This window comes from Bombina bombina, chromosome 9, assembly GCF_027579735.1.
Source record: "Bombina bombina isolate aBomBom1 chromosome 9, aBomBom1.pri, whole genome shotgun sequence".
NCBI lineage: Eukaryota > Metazoa > Chordata > Amphibia > Anura > Bombinatoridae > Bombina > Bombina bombina.
The window spans coordinates 215864794-215882994 of NC_069507.1; the positions used below are offsets into that span (position 1 = coordinate 215864794).

Here is an 18201-nt window from a genome sequence, read left to right on the forward strand (position 1 = left end):
CATGTCAAAACCCCTATATCCAGAAATAATGTGATAATGAATAGTTAATGGATTAGCCACTAGTTTTTTAAAAAATGAATGAATCACTCAGAAGTATACGTTTTTTTTTAAATATATTTGATACAATAAACGATGAGTTCGGATAGAAATAATGTATATATACATATATTATCGGGATATCAAACACAAATTAGATACATAAATTAGGAAAACATCTGCGCATGTCCCTTTGAGCGCAAAACACAATTGAAAAAGCTTAATGCGCAATTTAAAATTATCTTGTGATATCTGTTAGACTAGAACATCCACTCGGAGGGCATCTAATAGAGCAATAGTAACATATAGTGGATTTTGGAAAGTCAATAAATATAGTGATACAGTGTATCGGTGTAAAAACGAATGTAGAATAAGAACACTTGTTAAGTGTGAATAGCAGAAATACAATGTATCAGTGCGAGAACAATAATAGTAGATTAAAGAGACACTTATCGTGTGTGGATAGCAGGAAAAAAGAACGTTATTAGAGAACGTTGCTGAAAAATACACTTCTAATGTGCAGATTACTTCCAATGTGCGAAATATAAAGTGAAATGAGCTAATTGGCGTAGCGAATAGGAGTAAAGCATGAAAACTATTGAGTAACTTGCTTAGAGTAGATGCTTATTTTGACTATATAAGTAAAACGCGTTACAATATTCTAACTGCGTGAAGAGAGAAGAGTTTATTTCCAATATTATTGGAAATAATGGATATTTTGATCAATATATATAATGTATATGGTAGGTAAATAAGAAGACACAGTATAGTGTGCGAAAGAACAGTGTGTTAACGTGTATAGTAAATAATTTCTTGTTAAAATAAAATATAGAAGAGACGGCGCTCTTCAAGTGAATATACAAAATATGACAACAATATATGAATGGATTGGCCAATCCGATACAAACATATGATATCAAAAAGCAACTGTAGAATATGTTATACAATGATATATTAAAACCACAATAAAAAATGAATAACATAAAAAAAAATATATATATATATTTGACTATAAACACATAGATAGAGACTGCCTTATTGGGGCAAAATTTGTGATAGCAATATAAAACCCCAAATTTAAGGCTTTTTAGAAAATAGAAGTTCTGAATAAAGTCCTATATAGAATCCTGTGTATCCAAAGAGTGTCTGATTTTAAAAGACAGTCAAAACTGAAATGGATGCATACATCAGATATCCAAACGGCCGATATCCAACTTCAACAGGCAAATTTTAGTAGAATATTTAGCCAAGGGTGTATAATCTAGTCTTGATAAAGACCTCGTTTAGAGGTTGAAACGCGTTGACGAACCCTGACAGACCAGCCCAAATATTTGCTATAGATAGGTAAGCATAACTCCTATTTTTTGTTTGGAATATTGTTCGCTTTGCCAGTCGTTTTTTCTTTCTCTTGTTTCCAAACAGGTTAACAAGAGACATTTTGCCTTTATACACCCGTGGCTAAATATTCTACTAAAATTTGCCTGTTGAAGTTGGATATCGGCCGTTTGGATATCTGATGTATGGATCCATTTCAGTTTTGACTGTCTTTTAAAATCAGACACTCTTTGGATACACAGGATTCTATATAGGACTTTATTCAGAACTTCTATTTTCTAAAAAGCCTTAAATTTGGGGTTTTATATTGCTATCACAAATTTTGCCCCAATAAGGCAGTCTCTATCTATGTGTTTATAGTCAAATATATATATATGTATATATTTTTTTTTTATGTTATTCGTATTTTTATTGTGGTTTTAATATCTCATTGTATAACATATGCTACAGTTGCTTTTTGATATCATATGTTTGTATCGGATTGGCCCATACAAATGCCCCTTTAGAGGCAATGGGTAGATAAGGTTATTTTAGCGTTAGTTTTTTTATTTTGAGGGTTTTACTGTTAGGGGGGACTTAGTATTTTTTTATGTAAAAGAGCTGTTTAATTTAGGACAATGCCCTACAAAAGGCCCTTTTAAGGGCTATTGGTAGTTTAGTTTAGATTGGGGGTGTTTTTATTTTGGGGGGCTTTTTTATTTTCATAGAGGTATTAGATTTATTTTTGATAATTTGGTTTATTTTTTTCTGTAATTTTAGACTTTTTTGTAATTTTAGATTTATTTATTTTAATTTGATCTTATTTTTTTTAAGTAATGTTAGTTTTTTTTAATTTTAACTTAGTATTTTTTATTTTATCTAATTGGAGTTAATTTGTTAGGTTAGGGGGCTTAGTGATTAAATTTGTTATTTGCATTGTGGGGGGTGGCAGTTTAGGAGTTAATAGGTTAATTAGGTTTATTGCGATTGTGGGGTTGGTGGTTTAGGGGTTAATAGGTTAATTAGGTATATTTGCGTTGTGGGGGTTGGCAGTTTAGGGGTTAATAGTGTAATTAGGTTTGTTGTGTTGTGGGGGGATGGCGTATTAGGGGTTAATCACTTTATTAGGTATATTGCATTGTGGGGGGTTGGTGGTTTAGGGGTTAATAGTTTAATAAGATATTTTGCGATGTGGGGGTTGGCGGATTAGAGGGTAATAGATTTTATTTATTCATTGCTGTGGGGGGATGACAGTTGACAGGTAGATATTGCGCATGCGTTAGGTGTTAGTTAGAACTTCAAGGGAGTTACGCTACTTATATATTTAGCGCAAGGCTTGCTGTGTCTGCCTATGTGTGACGAGGTGAAAATGGAGTAAAATGTCTCAATTGTCGCCGTGTAAGTCCTTGCGCTGAGTATATGATACCGATTTGCGACGCGGTTAGTTTATAGGAGCAAAATTAGCGGGCGACGGGTGAAATATATGCGCCACATTTATATGCGGCGCCGTATATGTGATAGCAATACCTGACTAAAAACTTGCAATGCCTGCTTTTGCGAGCGACGACGCATATGTAATCTCGCTCCTGGTCTTTTAATGGAGGCTACAATGTTATGCTTATTTCTTCAACAACTAATAATATATATATATATATATATATATATATATATATATATATATATATATATATATATATATATATATATATTTCTTTCTTGGTCTATTCATTATTAGTTCTGTAATTGTTTTTAGAATTTAAGGTCCCTTTAAGGTTATATTTTCCTGCTTTTGAACGTACATACTTTTAGCATATTTCTTTAATAGGTTGTTTATTGGTATGCTTATACCCTGTTCCAAATTATTATGCAAATTCTATTTTAGTGTCACAAAGATTTAATATTTTTTTTTTCAGTTTAACTCATGGATGGCATTGTGTCTCAGGGCTCTTTTGATCACTGAAAACAATCTCGGTCACCTGTGATAATTAGATTGCCATGTGAGCCCAATTAAAGGAAAAACTACTAAAGGAGGGTGTTCCACATTATTAAGCAGAGCACCATTTTCCAGCAATATGGGGAAGAAAAAGGATCTCTCTGCTGCCAAAAAGAGTGAAATAGTTCAATGCCTTGGACGAGGTATGAAAACATTAGATATTTCACGAAAACTTAAGAATGATCATCGCACTATTAAGAGATTTGTGGCTGATTCAGAGCACAGACGGGTTTGTGCAGATAAAGGCACATTGAGGAAGATTTCTGCCAGATCCAGGCATCAGATCAAGAGAGGAGCTGCTAAAATACCATTACATAGCAGCAAACAGATATTTGAAGCTGCTGGTGCCTCTAGAGTCCCACGGACATCAAGGTGTATAATCCTCCAGAGTCTTGCAACTGTGCATAAACCTTCCATTCGGCCACCACTAACCAATGCTCACAAGCAGAAAGGGCTGCATTGGGCAGAAAAATACATGAAGACTAATTTTCAAACAGTCCTGTTCACTGATGAGTGCCGTGCAACCCTGGATGTTCCAGATAGATGGAGTAGTGGATGGTTGGTGGACGGCAACCCTGTTCCAACAAGGCTGCAACGTCAGCAAGGTGGTGGTGGAGTCATGTTTTGGGCCAGAATCATGGGAAGAGAGCTGGTCAGCCCCTTTAGGGTCCCTGAAGGTGTAAAGATGACCTCTGCAAAGTATGTGGAGTTCCTGACTGACCACTTCCTTCCCTGGTGCAGAAGGAAGAACTATGCTTTCCGTAATAAAATCATCTTCATGCATGGAAATGCACCATCTCATGCTGCAAAGAATACCTCTGCATCAATGGCTGCTATGGGGATAAAAGGAGAGAAAGTCATGGTGTGGCCTCCATCCTCCCCTGACCTCAATCCTATTGAGAACCTTTGGGGCATCCTCAAGCAAAGATCTATGAGGGTGGGAGGCAGATTACATCCAAACAGCAGCTCTGGGAGGCTATTCTCACATCTTGCAAACAAATTCAAGCAGAAACTGTCCAAAACTCACAAGTTCAATGGATGCAAGACTTGTGAAGCTGCTATCAAATAAGGGGTCCTATGTTAAAATGTAACGTGACCTGTTAAAATGTTTAAAAAGTTAAAATGTTGTTCAAATTTTGATTGAAATAGCTTTTGATTTCAGTAAATATGCTGCAAACACAACAAATGACAATTTTCAGTTCTTTACAACCTATAAAGTGTTTTGAAACTTACTGTGCATAATAATTTGGAACAGTGCATTGTAAGTTTTTTATTTTGAAAAAAAATACTGTTATCATTAGGAGGTTTGTTCAATAAAATTTTAATTGTACTCTTAATAGTTGATAACATGAGAATTATGCTGACTGTTGTTTACATCAATTATTTAGGAAAATGAGAAAGATATCATTGGCATAATAATTTGGAACAGGGTGTACAAATAGAGCACCATTTTATATTTCAAGGACAAAGATTCCCTTCTGCAAGCCAAGAACATAATCAAGTACAACATTGAACTGTAGCATGAAATGCCCAAAACTGTAATACACCGGTAATCAAGCACATTATTTTTAGCTTTAAATAGACATTAAAGTGAATGTAAACGTTGATGAAATAGTGGCCGGTTTTTAAAAATACTATTAAAAACAGGGGCACTTTCATTCATCAAAGTTTACATTGCACCGGATTTTACAAATACTTACCTTCTTCTCCTGAAACTCTGGATCGCCGATCCTCCGCCTGCAGGTCCTCTGTACTTCGTCCGCAATGACGAAACTGGCTTCCTCCAATCACGGCTTCCCCCCCAGGAGGGTCCATCTGGTGAGGCCACGCCGTGATTGGAGGAAGCCGGTTTTCTTCATTGCTGTGTAAGTACAGCAGGAAGAATCAGGCAGGGGGATCGGCGATCCGGCGTTTCAGGAGAAGAAGGTAAGTATTTGTAAAATCCGGTGCAATGTAAACTTTGATAACAAAAAGTGCCCTGTTTTTAATAGTATTTTTTAAAACCAGGCACTATTTCGTCAAAGTTTACATTCCCTTTAAACACATCTTAAATTTTGAGGAAAAAATTGTCTTGCATCACCTAGAGGAAAAAAAGCAAATTCAATAACCTAGGTTTTTAAAATGCTGCAACCAGATATTTGATTTGTAGCATTTTCAAAGACTAGGCTAGAATTTTCTTTTTGCCTTCACTAAATTGTGAGGAACTAACATAATTATTTTCGCACTAAAGCATGATATGTTTAATGTCCCTTTAAGTATCAGCACACACAAAAGATTAATCCAATATGTTAACCTCAAGAGATCCAATCTATTAATAAAGTGACCAGATTTCCCAGGTCCAAATGCGAGACACTTTATAAATGCTGAACATAAAATTATAGGGCCGATTTATGTAAGTGCGAGCGGACATGATATGATGTAGCGTATCATGTCCACCGCACATCGATAAATGCTGACAGCATAAACTATATACTTCTTGTTCCCTCTTGATGGTTGATGTAAGCCACAGTCGTGCTGTTGTCCGACTGAAATCTGATGTACCTCAGAGTTGCTAACTGAGGTCAAGCCTGAAGAGCATTGAATATCGCTCTTAGCTCCAGAATATTTATTGGAAGGAGAGACTCCTCCTGAGTCCACGATCCCTGAGCCTTCAGGGAGTTCCAGACTGCACCCCAACCTAGAAGGCTGGCATCTGTTGTTACAATTGTCCAATCTGGCCTGCGAAAGGTCATACCTTTGGACAGATGGAACCGAGATAGCCACCAGAGAAGAGAATCCCTGGTCACTTGGTCCAGATTCAGTTGAGGAGACAAATCTGTGTAATCCCCGTTCCACTGACTGAGCATGCATAGTTGCAGCGGTCTGAGATGTAAGCGTGCAAACGGCACTATGTCCATTGCCGCTACCATTAAGCCGATTACTTCCATACACTGAGCCACCGAAGGGCGCGGAATGGAATGAAGAACCCGGCAGGAATTTAGAAGCTTTGATAACCTGGACTCCGTCAGGTAAATTTTAATTTCTACAGAATCTATCAGAGTCCCTAAGAAGGAAACTCTTGTGAGTGGGGATAGAGAACTCTTTTCCTCGTTCACTTTCCACCCATGCGACCTCAGAAATGCCAGTACTATGTCTGTATGAGACCTGGCAATTTGGAAGTTTGATGCCTGTATCAGGATGTCATCTAAATAAGGGGCTACTGCTATGCCCCGCGGCCTTAGGACCGCCAGAAGTGACCCTAGAACCTTCGTGAAAATTCTTGGGGCTGTAGCTAATCCAAAGGGAAGAGCTACAAACTGGTAATGCCTGTCTAGAAAGGCAAACCTGAGAAACCGATGATGATCTTTGTGTATCGGAATGTGAAGGTAAGCATCCTTTAGATCCACTGTAGTCATATATTGACCCTCCTGGATCATAGGTAGGATGGTACGAATAGTTTCCATCTTGAATGATGGAACTCTGAGGAATTTGTTTAAGATCTTTAGATCCAAAATTGGTCTGAATGTTCCCTCTTTCTTGGGAACCACAAACAGATTTGAGTAAAAACCCTGTCCTTGTTCCTCTTTTGGAACTGGATGGATCACTCCCATAACTAGGAGGTCTTGTACACAGTGTAAGAGTGCCTCTCTCTTTATCTGGTTTGCAGATAACTGTGAAAGGTGAAATCTCCCTATGGGGGGAGAAGCTTTGAAGTCCATAAGATACCCCTGGGATATAATTTCCAACGCCCAGGGATCCTGAACATCTCTTGCCCACGCCTGGGCAAAGAGTGAAAGTCTGCCCCCCACTAGATCCGTTACCGGATAGGGGGCCGTTCCTTCATGCTGTCTTAGAGGCAGCAGCAGGTTTTTTAGCCTGCTTACCTTTGTTCCAGGTCTGGTTTGGCCTCCAGACCGCCTTGGACTGAGCAACAGTTCCCTCTTGTCTTGCATTAGAGGAGGTTGATGCCGCACTTGCCTTGGAGTTTCGAAAGGCACGAAAATTAGACTGTTTGGCCCTGGATTTGGACCTGTCCTGAGGAAGGGCATGACCTTTACCTCCAGTGATATCAGCAATAATCTCCTTCAAACCAGGCCCGAATAAGGTCTGCCCCTTGAAGGGAATGTTAAGCAGCTTAGACTTTGAAGTCACGTCAGCTGACCATGATTTAAGCCATAGCGCTCTGCGCGCTTGTATAGCAAAACCAGAATTCTTAGCCGTTAGTTTAGTTAAATGAACAATGGCATCAGAAACAAAAGAATTGGCTAGCTTAAGTGCCCTAAGTTTGCCAAGTATGTCATCCAATGGAGTCGCTACCTGTAAGGCCTCTTCCAGAGACTCAAACCAGAATGCCGCAGCAGCAGTGACAGGGGCAATGCATGCAAGGGGCTGAAGGATAAAACCTTGTTGACAAAATATTTTCTTAAGGTAACCTAATTTTTTATCCATTGGATCTGAAAAAGCACAACTGTCCTCGACAGGGATAGTAGTACGCTTTGCTAAAGTAGAAACTGCTCCCTCCACCTTAGGGACTGTCTGCCATAAGTCCCGTGTGGTGGCGTCTATAGGAAACATTTTTCTAAAAATAGGAGGGGGAGAGAACCGCACACCTGGTCTATCCCATTCCTTATTAATAATTTCTGTAAACCTTTTAGGTATTGGAAAAACATCAGTACACACCGGCACTGCAAAGTATTTATCCAGTCTACACAATTTCTCTGGCACTGTAATTGTGTCACAGTCATTCAGAGCAGCTAAAACCTCTTTAAGTAACACACGGAGGTGTTCAAGCTTAAATTTAAATGTAGAAATATCAGAATCAGGGATTCTCCCTGAATCAGAAACATCACCCACAGACTGAAGTTCTCCTTCCTCAGCTTCAGCATATTGTGAGGCAGTATCAGACATGGTTCTTAAAGCGTCAGTATGCTCTGCATTTCATCTAACCCCAGAGCTATCTCGCTTACCTCTAAGTTCAGGTAGTCTGGCTAATACCGCTGACAGTGTATTATCCATGACTGCCGCCATGTCTTGTAAAGTAAACGCTATGGGTGCCCTTGATGTACTTGGCGCCATTTCAGCGTGAGTCCCTTGAGCGGGAGTCAAAGAATCTGACACGTGGGGAGAGTTAGTCGGCATAACTTCCCCCTCGCTAGATTCCTCTGGTGATAAATTTTTTAAAGACATAATATGATCTTTATTGCTTAGAGTGAAGTTAGTACAATTGTTCAACATTCTAAGAGGGGGTTCCACCATGGCCTTTAAACATAATGAACAAGGAGTTTTCTCTATGTCAGACATGTTTATACAGACTAGCAATGAGACTAGCAAGCTTGGAAAACACTTTAATTCAAGTTAACAAGCAATATAAAAAAACGGTACTGTGCCTTTAAGAGAAACACATTTTGTCAAAATTTGAAAAACAGTGAAAAAAGGCAGTTACACAAACGAAATTTTTACAGTGTATGTAATAGGCTAACAGAGCATTGCACCCACTTGCAAATGGATGATTAACCCCTTAGTTCAAAAAACGGATCAAAAAAACGACATAGACATTTTTTAACAGTCCCAGCAAAGTGCCACAGCTTTACTGTGGCTCCTACCTTCCCCAATAAACGTTTTTAGGCTCTTTAGAGATGTCCTGTAGAATGCAGGGGACTTCTGAGGAAAACTGGATGTCTCAGTCTGTAATTATAACTGTGCAAAAAAGCGCTAAAATAGGCCCCTCCCACTCATATTACAACAGTGGAAAGCCTCAGGAAACTGTTTCTAGGCAAAAATATAGCCAGCCATGTGGAAAAAATTAAGCCCCAATAAGTTTTATCACCAAGCATATATAAAAAACGATTAAACATGCCAGCAAACGTTTTATATAGCATATCTATAAGGGTATTACCCCTGAGAATTAGCATGATACTAGTCGTTATTAAATCACTGTATTCAGGCTTAACTTACATTTATCAGGAATCAGCAGCATTCTCTAGCATTTCCAATCCTAGAAAAAATCAAAACTGCACATACCTGATAGCAGAATAAACTGCACGCCATTCTCCCTCTGCAGTTACCTCACTCCTCAGACATGTGTGAGAACAGCAATGGATCTTAGTTACAACCTGCTAAGATCATAGAAAACTCAGGCAAATTCTTCTTCTATCTCTGCCTGAGAAAAATAGCACAACTCCGGTACTATTTAAAATAACAAACTTTTGCTTGAAGTTAATAAACTAACTATTTTTCACCACTCTCCTCTTACTACCTCCATGCGCGTTGAGAGTTGCAAGAGAATGACTGGATATGGTAGTGAGGGGAGGAGCTATATAACAGCTTTGCTGTGGGTCCTCTTGCAACTTCCTGTTGGGAGTGAGAATATCCCATAAGTAATGGATGATCCGTGGACTGGATACACCTTACTAGAGAAAAGTTTCTTATTTACTTCTATTATTAAATTTGCTGAGTCCATTGTATACTGTGTTGAAGAGATACCTAGGTAGGCATCTGGAGCACTACATGACAGGAAATAGCGCTGCCCTCTAGTGCTCTTGCATATGGATAACATTCTTGCAAAACTGCTGCCATATAGTGTTCTAGACAAGTGCACGCTCCTGGGTTTATGCCCCTGCTTTCAACAAAAGATACCAAAAGGATGAAGAAAATTTGATAATAGAAGTAAAATAAAAAGTTGTTTAAAAAGACATCTTTTATCTTAATCATGAAAGAAAATGTTGGGTTTCCTAGCCATGGAATATACTGACAAACCCTATTTATGCAATAAAGAAACGTTTAACATTGCTTTATTTATGTAAGGATATGGCTCATTAAAGGGCCACTGAATGCAGCAGAATTTCATAATAAAAAGTGCATAATAAAAAGACAATGCAAAAACAAACTTTCAGAAATTTCTATTTATTTGCCCTCCCCCCCACTATGATGTGACAGCCAATCACAAATACTTTGTGAACTCTTGCACATGCTCAGTAAGTGCTGGTGCTTCATAAATTGTGCATAAAAGACTGTGTGCAATCTGACAATGGTAGCAAATTGAAAAGTCTCTAAAAAATGCATTCTCTTCTATTTGGAAGTTTAATTTTGACTTTGGTATACCTTTAAAGGGAAATTAAACCCAGTTTTTTTTTTTTTTGAATGATTCAGATAAAACATAATTTTAAACAACTTTCCAATTTACTTCCATTATTAATTTTTCTTTATTCTATTGCTATCCTGCATTAAAGGAGCAGCAATTCACTACTGGGAGCTAGCTGAACACATTGGTAAGCCAATGATAAGAGGTTTATATGTACAGCCACCAATCAGGGGGTCGATCCGATATAAAGCTTCGCCCGCAAAAGCCGGCAACGCCAATATTTGCGCGGATTTGGTATCACATATACGGCGTAACCTAGAAGTTACGCGCGTATATTTCTGCCGTCGCCCGCAGTTTTTTGGGCCATAGGCAGGTATACCAAACCCGCGCAGTTTGGTATCCAATATGCAGCGTAAGGACTTACGTGGCGAAAATGGAGAAAACTTACTCCATTTTCACCTCGCCACAAAAAGCAGCCGTAAGAAGCCTTACGCTGACTATTGGAGCCCCGTAACTCCCTAAACTAACTAGAAAATAAACCTAACACCTAACGTATGCGCAATGTCTATCTCCCTGTCAACCGCGATCTGCTAAAATAAACCTAACACCTAACGCATGCGCAATGTCTATCTACCGGTCAACCGCGATCCCCCCCCCCCCCCGAAATCCCTAATAAAGTTATTACCCCCTAAACCGCCGCTCCCGGACCCCGCCGCCATCTACATAAACTAACCCCCTACTGTGAGCCTCTAAAACCGCCGCCATCTACCTTATCTATCCCCTAATCTGACCCCTTACACCGCCGCCACCTATATAAAAATGATTAACCCCTAATGTAAGCCCCTTACACCGCCGCCATCTCTATTAAAATGATTAACCCCTAATTTAATCTACCTACCCCGCCGCCAGCTATATTATCTATATTAACCCTAAGTATATTATAGTTAATATAGGTATTACATTATATATATTAACTATATTAACCCTAATTATATTAGGGTTAATATAGTTAATATAGTTACTATAGTATTTATATTAACTATATTAACTCTATCTAACCCTAACTAAATTTATATTAAATTAATCTAATTCATTTATAAACTAAAATATTCCTATTTAAATCTAAATACTTACCTATAAAATAAACCATAAGATAGCTACAATATAATTAATAATTACATTGTAGCTATGTTAGGGTTAATATTTATTTTACAGGTAAATTGTTAATTATTTTAACTAGGTATAATAGATATTAAATAGTTATTAACTATTTAATATCTACCTAGTTAAAATAATTACCCAATTACCTGTAAAATAAATCCTAACCTAAGTTACAAATACACCTACACTATCAATAAATTTAATAAACTACTAACATCTATCTAAAAATACAATTAAATTAACTAAACTAAATTACAAAAAAAAACAAACACTAAATTACAAAAAATAAAAAAAGATTACAAGATATTTAAGCTAATTACACCTATTCTAAGCCCCCTAATAAAATAATAAACCCCCAAAATAAAAAAAATTCCCTGCCCTATTCTAAATTCAACAAATTTCAAAGCTCTTTACCTTACCAGCCCTTAAAAGGGCCTTTTGTGGGGCATGCCCCAAAGAATTCAGCTCTTTTGCATACAAGAAATACAATACCCCCCCCCCATTACAACCCACCACCCACATACCCCTATTCTAAACCCACCCAAACCCCCCTTAAAAAAGCCTAACACTACCCCCCTGAAGATCTCCCTACCTTGTCTTCACCACACCGGGCCGAACTCCTGATCCGATCCGGGCGATGTCTTCCTCCAAGCGGCAAAGAAGAATTCTTCCTCCGGCGATGTCTTCCTCCAAGCGGCAAAGAAGAATTCTTCCTCCGGCGACGTCTTCCTCCAAGCGGCAGCAAAGTCTTCATTCTTCCGGCGGCATCTTCAATCTTCTTTCTTCGCTCCGCCGCCGCGGAGCATCCATCCCGGCCGACTGCTGAACTTGGAATGATGTACCTTTAAATGACGTCATCCAAGATGGCGTCCGCCGAATTCCGATTGGCTGATAGGATTCTATCAGCCAATCGGAATTAAGTTAAAAAAATCTGATTGGCTGATTGAATCAGCCAATCAGATTCAAGTTCAATCCGATTGGCTGATCCAATCAGCCAATCAGATTGAGCTCGCATTCTATTGGCTGTTCCGATCAGCCAATAGAATGCGAGCTCAATCTGATTGGCTGATTGGATCAGCCAATCGGATTGAACTTGAATCTGATTGGCTGATTCAATCAGCCAATCAGATTTTTTTAACTTAATTCCGATTGGCTGATAGAATCCTATCAGCCAATCGGAATTCGGCGGACGCCATCTTGGATGACGTCATTTAAAGGTACATCATTCCAAGTTCAGCAGTCGGCCGGGATGGATGCTCCGCGGCGGCGGAGCGAAGAAAGAAGATTGAAGATGCCGCCGGAAGAATGAAGACTTTGCTGCCGCTTGGAGGAAGACGTCGCCGGAGGAAGAATTCTTCTTTGCCGCTTGGAGGAAGACATCGCCGGAGGAAGAATTCTTCTTTGCCGCTTGGAGGAAGACATCGCCCGGATCGGATCAGGAGTTCGGCCCGGTGTGGTGAAGACAAGGTAGGGAGATCTTCAGGGGGGTAGTGTTAGGCTTTTTTAAGGGGGGTTTGGGTGGGTTTAGAATAGGGGTATGTGGGTGGTGGGTTGTAATGGGGGGGGGGTATTGTATTTCTTGTATGCAAAAGAGCTGAATTCTTTGGGGCATGCCCCACAAAAGGCCCTTTTAAGGGCTGGTAAGGTAAAGAGCTTTGAAATTTGTTGAATTTAGAATAGGGCAGGGAATTTTTTTTTATTTTGGGGGTTTATTATTTTATTAGGGGGCTTAGAATAGGTGTAATTAGCTTAAATATCTTGTAATCTTTTTTTTATTTTTTGTAATTTAGTGTTTGTTTTTTTTTGTAATTTAGTTTAGTTAATTTAATTGTATTTTTAGATAGATGTTAGTAGTTTATTAAATTTATTGATAGTGTAGGTGTATTTGTAACTTAGGTTAGGATTTATTTTACAGGTAATTGGGTAATTATTTTAACTAGGTAGATATTAAATAGTTAATAACTATTTAATATCTATTATACCTAGTTAAAATAATTAACAATTGACCTGTAAAATAAATATTAACCCTAACATAGCTACAATGTAATTATTAATTATATTGTAGCTATCTTATGGTTTATTTTATAGGTAAGTATTTAGATTTAAATAGGAATATTTTAGTTTATAAATGAATTAGATTAATTTAATATAAATTTAGTTAGGGTTAGATAGAGTTAATATAGTTAATATAAATACTATAGTAACTATATTAACTATATTAACCCTAATATAATTAGGGTTAATATAGTTAATATATATAATGTAATACCTATATTAACTATAATATACTTAGGGTTAATATAGATAATATAGCTGGCGGCAGGGTAGGTAGATTAAATTAGGGGTTAATCATTTTAATAGAGATGGCGGCGGTGTAAGGGGCTTAGATTAGGGGTTAATAATTTTAATATAGATGGCGGCGGTGTTAAGGGCTCACTTTAGGGGGTTATAGATATAATATAGCTGGCGGCGGGGTACGGGAGCGGCGGTTTAGGGGTTAATAACTTTATTAGGTTGCGGCGGGGTAAAGGAGCGGCGGTTTAGGGGTTAATAGCTTTTTTATTGTTAGGCTAGTGAGGGGGGATAGCGGATAGAGGGTTAGACAGTGCGGGCTATGTTAGGGAGGCGTGTTAGACAGTGCGGGCTATGTTAGGGAGGCGTGTTAGACAGTGCGGGTGTTTTAGACTTTAGTCAGGTTTTATAGGCGCCGGCAGATTCTAACGTGGCGCAAGTCACTGGCGACGCCAGAAATTTGTACTTACGAAGATTTCTGGACATCGCTGGTTTGTGAGACTTACGGCACGTTAGCATCTGACGGCGACCTATATGGGATGGCTCGAGTTGCGAGCTGAAACTGCGGGCGACGCCGGTTCCCTCGCTTACGCCGCAAACTGCGATCGATATCGGATCGCGCCCCAGCAGCTAGCTCCAAACAGACAAACAAGGGCAACAGATTGGGGGAGCAGCTTAACTAGCGCCAGCCGTTTGTATTATCTAAATATTATGGCCAAAAAAGGCCTAAAACCTGGGTTGGGGGGCAGCAGGATTTTGAGTGCCTAGGACAGCACAAAACCTAAATATGCCACTGGCTATCTCCCAGATGCTTAGCCTACCTAGGTATGCTTTTTAAGAAAAGATATCAAGAAAATGAATTGGAAAGTTTTTTTTAAATCATATGTTCTATATTAATCATGAAAGAACATTTTTGGATTTCATGTGTATTGTGAAGACTGTTCAATAAAACACATTTAAATCCAAACACTTAAGAGATATGGGTTAAAAGTGACAACATTATTTATGGTGGAAATCTGTACAGAAATGTCATGGTATATAAAACAATGTCACATGGATTAATATACTGATCATAGCAGTATCTTTCACTTGCTAATTACAGCACACCACTCAGCATTTGATGTCCAAATATTTGTAATGTATAAATGACATAGAATAACTAACACTACTCATCTCATATTTATCACATACAAGCAGTATATTTTTCGGTTAGAGATTGCTTCCTCTTAGGCAAAGTGAATATAATACCGCTAGATAATATGGCATTTGGATAATAAAATAATCTGGAAAGCACCTAAATGAATGTGGATTAGTAGCACAAGAAGGACATGTTGCCAAAGTAAACAAATTATTTTACGGAGATGTAATTTAACAATCTGTTTGTTTTTTTTTGCAAACATAGTTATAATTACAAGAGCTTCCACAGCACCTAGGTGGATGTATTTCCATAAAATACTTTATTATTAGTTTAGCAAATATATTACAGACAAACTGCTAGATATCACTGTAATAATTAATTTCACACACAAAATATAGACAGAGATACAAAGGTGATTTAGGAAACGACTAATGATTGTTTGTTTTTTATGAGCTAGATCTCCCCAGCAATGAATGGGTCAGCAGAGGTGACTTGGGAGGGGCAGTTGCTCCCATATTAGCTAACGTTTGTCATCTGATTCCTGTGTGCCTGAGCTGAAACACAGGTTTTACAGCAACAATAGGGCAATGCATATAAGCATACAAACGTTTACATATAAATCTATCTGTCATCTATCTATATATCTATATACATATACAGTATCTTTATTTATATATAGAGAGAGAAAATAACTCATTGTGTAGTTCATTCAGGCCATAATGAACTACACAATGAGTTATTTTCTCTATATTTTGTGCGTAGTGGGTTTTAAACTCACCTTTTACCTCCCCCTAATTTTAAATGTTGTATTTATATATATATATATATATATATATATATATATATATATATATATATATATATATATATATATATATATATATATATATATATATATATATACACACATACATACATACACACACACACACACACATATATATATATATATATATATATATATATATATACACACACACACATACATACATACATACATACATACACACACATATATAATACCTGAGGAAGAGAGGTAACTCGAAAGCTTGTCTTTTACTACGTAATGTTAGTCCAAATAAACTGCAATAATATTGTTATTTTGGGGGTTGTATATATATATATAACAGTCTACTTCCGAATTATTATTTTTTAAAAAGATAGATCCATTCCACAGTTTTGCATAACCAACACTATTATATGAATACACTTTTTACCTCTGTGATTACCTTGTTTCTAAACCTCTGCAGCCCCCTTATTTCAGTTCTTTTGACAGACTTGCATTTTAGCCAATCAGTGCCGACTCCTAGGTATCTCCAAAGGAGTGAGCACAATGTTATCTATATGGCACACATGAACATATGTCTAGCTGTGAACAACTATCAAAATGAACTGAGATAAGAGATAAGAGATAAGAGATGGCCTTTAAGGGCTTAGAAATTAGCATATGAGCCTACCTAGGTTTTAGCTTTCAATAAAGAATACCAAGAGAACAAAACAAATTTGATAAAAGTAAATTGGAAAGCTTAGAAATTAGCATATGAGCCTACCTAGGTTTTAGCTTTCAATAAAGAATACGAAGAGAACAAAACAAATTTGATAAAAGTAAATTGGAAAGTTGATTAAAATTGCATGCTCTATACACACACAAATAAATAAAGAATCCTGAAAACTCCCAAAGATGATAGATCCACGACTTGTAAGAAACTTCAGTAGACAAGTAAGTTATATTTTTCCCCACTACATTTTAATACATTGAATGCATTAGTAAACTATAGTTGCATTTTCCACCTGTGTGCGTGAATCTATATCTGCTGTACAGGAAGTACAATAAATAAAGACAAGACAAAGAAGGCAGACTGGACCCTACATGCTACAGAGTATACAATCGCAGTGGTAGTTAAGGAATAAAGGTAGGAGTTATATATATATCTCAGACTTGAAAAAGGAAGACATTCTTCCGAAAGCTTATCATCTTATAAATGTATAGTTAGTCCAATAAAAAAGTATCATTGCTCAATGCAATATTTTTGTTATTTTATATATAAATATATATATATATATATATATATATATATATATATATATATATATATATATATTGTATAAAATGATGTAATTTTATAATACACTCACACACATATACACTGTGCAAGGTGTGTAAAGCTTTCTGTGAATTTGGATTTCTGCACCAGCAGATAACACTTAAGAGAGAGGGCAGTGGTAACACTATATATATATATATATATATATATATATATATATATATATATATATATATATATATATATTCTGTGTTATATACCAGGAGAGATCTATCTAGAATAAACCTTATATGATTCTTCTGAATTACAGTTCAAACTATATTTTATATGGTCCAGCAGAACCTCAGAGCCTCTGCAGCATGAGGACAATTACATCTATGTAGCTTCACTGTTTTGCTTGTTGAATCTGTATATTTTAATGCAAGACATGATGATTAATATTAGTCAACTCACATATACCCCTTTCCATCTCACATACTGACCATGTAACTCACCCCAGACCAGGATCCATAGCAGCGTTTGAAGAAAAAGCCTCTCCCACATGACTGACTGCTGACTACAGGTGATCTGCAGGCCGGTGTGTCTATCCGCTGCATTGTGTGACACTCATTCGATAAAAAAAACTGGAAGAACCAGATCTCAGCATTCTTCTTCAGATGCTAACATGGAAAGTAGAGGCAGAAAGATATCTCAGTTGTACTGTCTCAGATTAACAAACATGTACCTGAACCTGTATATCTAGTTAGCCAACTTCTTATTTGGGAAATAACGAAATCAGTGACTCAGTAAAACTCATTTAGTTTAATATAACTGAACATACCTGCATTTTTTTTTACAGTTCAAGGTTCACAATATAACAATAGCAAATACTAGACTGGGAGGAGAAAGAAATAAGATAACTCTGTGTGGCAGAAAAAAATAGACTTTCAGTCATGATCCCTCTATGGCTGGGGTGGGAGAAAATTACCACTTGTGTACAGAGGAAGTTTTAGGGGTGCCAACAATTGGGTGAAAGCTAAATATTAAGGGTGCATGCTGGGATGTTAGAGTGGAACTCATCTGCTAGTAACTATTTCTGCATTTTATTTTCTGCTTCTCAGTCCTTTATGCCTCTCCTTACATATGCATGTCTAAACAATTTACCACCTTGCAAATTCAGGGT

At 37.3% G+C, this 18201-nt stretch overlaps 1 protein-coding gene across 2 annotated transcripts in view; it reads right to left on the reverse strand.

The window, feature by feature from the left end:
- The window catches only part of LOC128640217 (disintegrin and metalloproteinase domain-containing protein 9), a 176032-nt gene extending 158333 nt beyond the window's left edge, over positions 1-17699 (reverse strand). Inside the window, exon 1 of one of the 2 annotated variants that reach the window (XM_053692617.1) lies at positions 17522-17699. In XM_053692617.1, coding sequence (XP_053548592.1) covers positions 17522-17582 — 61 coding nt within the window. In that variant the 5' untranslated portion in view covers positions 17583-17699. The remainder of the gene's footprint in view (positions 1-17521) is intronic. The other variant, XM_053692618.1, reaches the window with a different exon arrangement.
- Between the last annotated feature and the right edge of the window lie 502 nt (positions 17700-18201).